The 3,839-nt window shown below is 36.5% G+C and overlaps 1 protein-coding gene across 1 annotated transcript in view; it reads left to right on the forward strand.

Annotated features, from left to right (window-relative positions):
• LOC144959285 (uncharacterized) overlaps positions 1 to 148 on the forward strand; it is a 5,857-nt gene extending 5,709 nt beyond the window's left edge. Inside the window, exon 3 of the mRNA XM_078891827.1 lies at positions 1 to 148. This exon is cut by the window's left edge and continues 1,418 nt beyond it. Within this exon, the coding sequence (XP_078747953.1) occupies positions 1 to 148 (148 nt within the window).
• The last annotated feature ends 3,691 nt before the right edge of the window (positions 149 to 3,839 follow it).

The raw sequence follows: 3,839 nt of genomic DNA on the forward strand, positions 1-3,839 counted from the left end.
CCAAAGAGAAAATTATGAAAAAGCATGGAGCAATGAAGAGCATTTTGTTCATCCAGTAAAACTTTCATATGTAGAAAATCTTGAACTCAAAGCTATAGACTTTTACTGTCTGATTCTAAGGCGCATCGATGAAGACTTATCCAGTTGACTGCCGAGCTCTGTAAAAACTCAAAACTTTGGCCAGAAAACCCGTCCTTCAAATATCGATCGATTGAAATGACCCTCTCTTGGCAAAAAACAACAACAAAACGTTCAAATTCAAAGCTGGGACTTCGCGATGCCCCATGTTAGAAAGTTGTTGCCAAGATGAGGGTTATTTAAATCGATCGATATTTGATGGACAAGTTTTCTGGCCAAATTTTTCAATAGGAGTTTTTTTTCCAGATTCGGAGTACGTGAGTCAATTGATGAAAGAGCTTCAAACACGATTTAAGATTAATACTCTGACATGCGTTTGTTTTTTTGCCAAATATTTCCCAAATTTTGCTAGCTAAAAACAGCCATATTTGCAACAAAAATAAATTGTAAAAATATGAGTTTAATACATAATTAGTTCATGAAAGAGAAAGGTATTTGTTTTTTAGAGTTTAACGGCGCTTGCAACAAAATGTAAATAAAAAGGAAGAAAATAAGATAGTAAAAAAGAAAATTGCAGATTTTGCGGCCGCAATGCAAATCAGTGATATTTTGTGATTTTTTGTGACCGGAAGCGATGCAAAAAACTGCCATGCCAGAATTCAATTATTCTGAGCCTTTAATCGAAAGAACGCAAAATTTATTTGAGGACGAATAGTTAATGTATTGATTCGCTTAAATGATGTACTTAGGGATGAATAAAATATATATATATATATATATATATATATATATATATATATATATATATATATATATATATATATTCTATATCATTATTTGCCTTGCTTTATTATTGATTTTACTTTCTTGATTTGTTCATGAAAATATTATATTCTTGTATGAGTTATATTGGCAATTGCCTAAAAATAAACTTTTGAATCTTCGAATCTAACAAATTAATTTTCTACCAAATGGACCATATTCGACAAAATACCTTATCGAGATAACAGGTCACAAATTAATCTCATTAATATCACACAAGCCTTTTGTTGTTTTTTCTTCTTTTTTTTTTTCAAACAATCCCAAATGTCAAAAAGCATTGACCCAGATAACCTCACTACATACATTACAGACAGACATTTATCTGAAAAGTCAGTTTTTCTAATAAGTTACCTATTTAACATCTCTCTGTTGTGATATCGCCTAACAGGCGTCATGTCTCGTCCTTCATGTTAAATGTTGTTGTTGTTGTCTGGGGGACCCCTTGTGAGCACGATTACCGGGCATTGCTCTATAATATGATAATAAAAAGCCCCTCAGAGCCATTGGGCCAATAATATAGCCGGAGCTGTAACAGGAAACAGACAATAACAATTGCTTGCTACCCTTTGGATAGGACTTAGTTTATCACAACGTAATTTCGCTGGGTAGACAGGTAGACCAAATACAACATAATAATCGCGAATTCACCCAGAATCGATCTCAGTTGAGCTTTTATATAGCGCAATATCCACTAAACGTGTTCAAAGCGCTTTACAAGGGGTCCCTGGCCAACAGCAACATTTAACATGTAGGACGGGACGCGAAATTACAAAAAAAATTTTTTGGACAGAGACAAGGCTGTTAACGGCCAGGTACTCATTTTACACCCGAGTACGGTGAGAGAAATGTGAGTAAAGAGCCTTTTCCAAGGACTCAACTATGCGCCGAGCGAGGCTCGAACCCAGGAGCTTCCGATCCGAAAGCGAGTGTCATACAACAAGACCACATAGCCGCATAAAGAAGCGAGTGATCTACCTGAGTGATAAAACCGCCCCCCCCCTCCCCATCCCCTCCCCATTTAACATGTAAACAATTGACTATATTAAGTATCTTTTTAAAGTTTGGCTATGTACTCGTAGATCGCGTATATAGATCTATAATGAATATCAACGACGTCCATCGATTTTTGAATTCTCTTTAAGACTGTGTCAGTTTTTCATCGTAAAGACAGTCTGTGACTTTGACATAAATTAGGCCGTGGGTTTTTTGTTTTTTTTTATCCAACATAATTTTATGACATGGCTATATCGATCGATGGGTTTATTGCATGATCCCACTAAACACTGAAAGCAAAAATTCAAATAAATATACATATAATTATAAGTAAGAACGTTAAATAGATAGTGCAATTCCACGAATTTACCTTGTACAATACGCTCCCTGATCCCCAACGTTTCGTGCGGCTTTGTGATCTTGTAGTATGGCACTCGGAAGGTCATGGGTTCGAGCTTCGCGCTCGGCGCATAGCAGTTGAGTCCTTGGAGAAGGCTCTTTACTCACATTCTCTCACTGTACTCTGGTGTAAAACGAGTACCTACCCGTTAACAGTCAACAGCGTTGTCTTTGTCCAAAAAAAATCTATAAAATTGTAATATCGCCCAACAGGTGTCATGTCCCGTTCTAAATATTACATGTTGCTGTTGGCCAGGGACCCCTTGTAAAGCGCTTTGAGTACGTTTAGTGGATATTGCTCTATATAAAAGCTCAAGTATTTTTTTTATCATCGATTTCCCCCAACATGCCGTGTTTCTTTTATTCCATTTGAATAAAGTACAAGTTAATGTTGTTGAATAAGCTGTTGCAGTTTCAGTTGACGTAGCAAAATCCTTTTGTTTTGTTTTGTTCGATTGAAAAGAAAAATTGTTTTTCGGGAATATCGAGTGCGTGTAAAGAGGAGAGTAGTAGAAATATCAAATAAATAAAAAAGAATAAGGGAGAGAGAGAGAGAGAGAGAGAGAGAGAGAGAGAGAGAGAGAGAGAGAGAGAGAGAGAGAGAGAGAGAGAGAGAGAGATATTAATCGAATCTGGTCGGAAATCCTGATTCGTTTGGGGTTGCTGTTACTCCAGGTATTCGTGGTTTTAAATTTATCTAACGCAAATTTGTTTCTATTCTGGTTGTTCTTACAATAAAATGCCTTAATGGCATCATTAGACTAATAAATAAGTACTTTGTCTGCCTTTGTTATTCATAGCGTTTCATAATGATATTAATCTACGTACCTATCAGAAGTCCTCTCGTGGCGTAATGATTACCTCTTTTTACTCTAAAAAAAAATACAGTAGACTTAAATTTATAATCACAAATTGGTGAATTTTGGCATTTGCAACAGTTACTACAACAACACAGTCTGTGGTGACTCTCGTTTGTGAGAGAAAACCTTTTCTGTACTCAAAGCAAAGGCTACGAGGCCCAACCTAATTACATTTTTTTACGAACAACTGGAAACTTTTAAAAAATTATGTCTTTTTTATTATCGATTTAGATACGTTGGGGCACCTTTAATTTACAGTTCACTTTTGTGAATCTTTTGAGCAGTGAATATTATAACTTACTTACTTACTTACCACTTATCCGAACCAGCGACCACCTGAGCTCTCGCCCTTCGGTCTTGTGCCATGACGTAGAAGTTAGATGTCTTTTGTAGTTGTTCCAGGTGACTATAAAGTGTGTTACTGATGCTTGGATTTGGTGGGAGGAATGTGCATCTCAGGTCTTCAAGAGGTTGACATTCAAGCAAGTGGTGTGTTACTGTTTCATTAGGGGGTTGACATAGGGGGCAGGAAGGGGATGTGTCTTTTGTAATTTTGCTTAAATGGTTGTTGAGCGGTATGTGTTGTGTTCTTAGTTGAAAGATGATGCTTTGCTGGTGTCTTCTGAGCTTATTTAGGCAATCAGTCTTTACAGGTCATATGGGAAAACATACATCTACCCGTGGTGC

The sequence above is a fragment of the Berghia stephanieae genome, chromosome 13, assembly GCF_034508935.2.
Source record: "Berghia stephanieae isolate SIO BIC M18660-M18661 chromosome 13, UCSD_Bste_1.3, whole genome shotgun sequence".
Classification (NCBI taxonomy): Eukaryota; Metazoa; Mollusca; class Gastropoda; order Nudibranchia; family Aeolidiidae; genus Berghia; species Berghia stephanieae.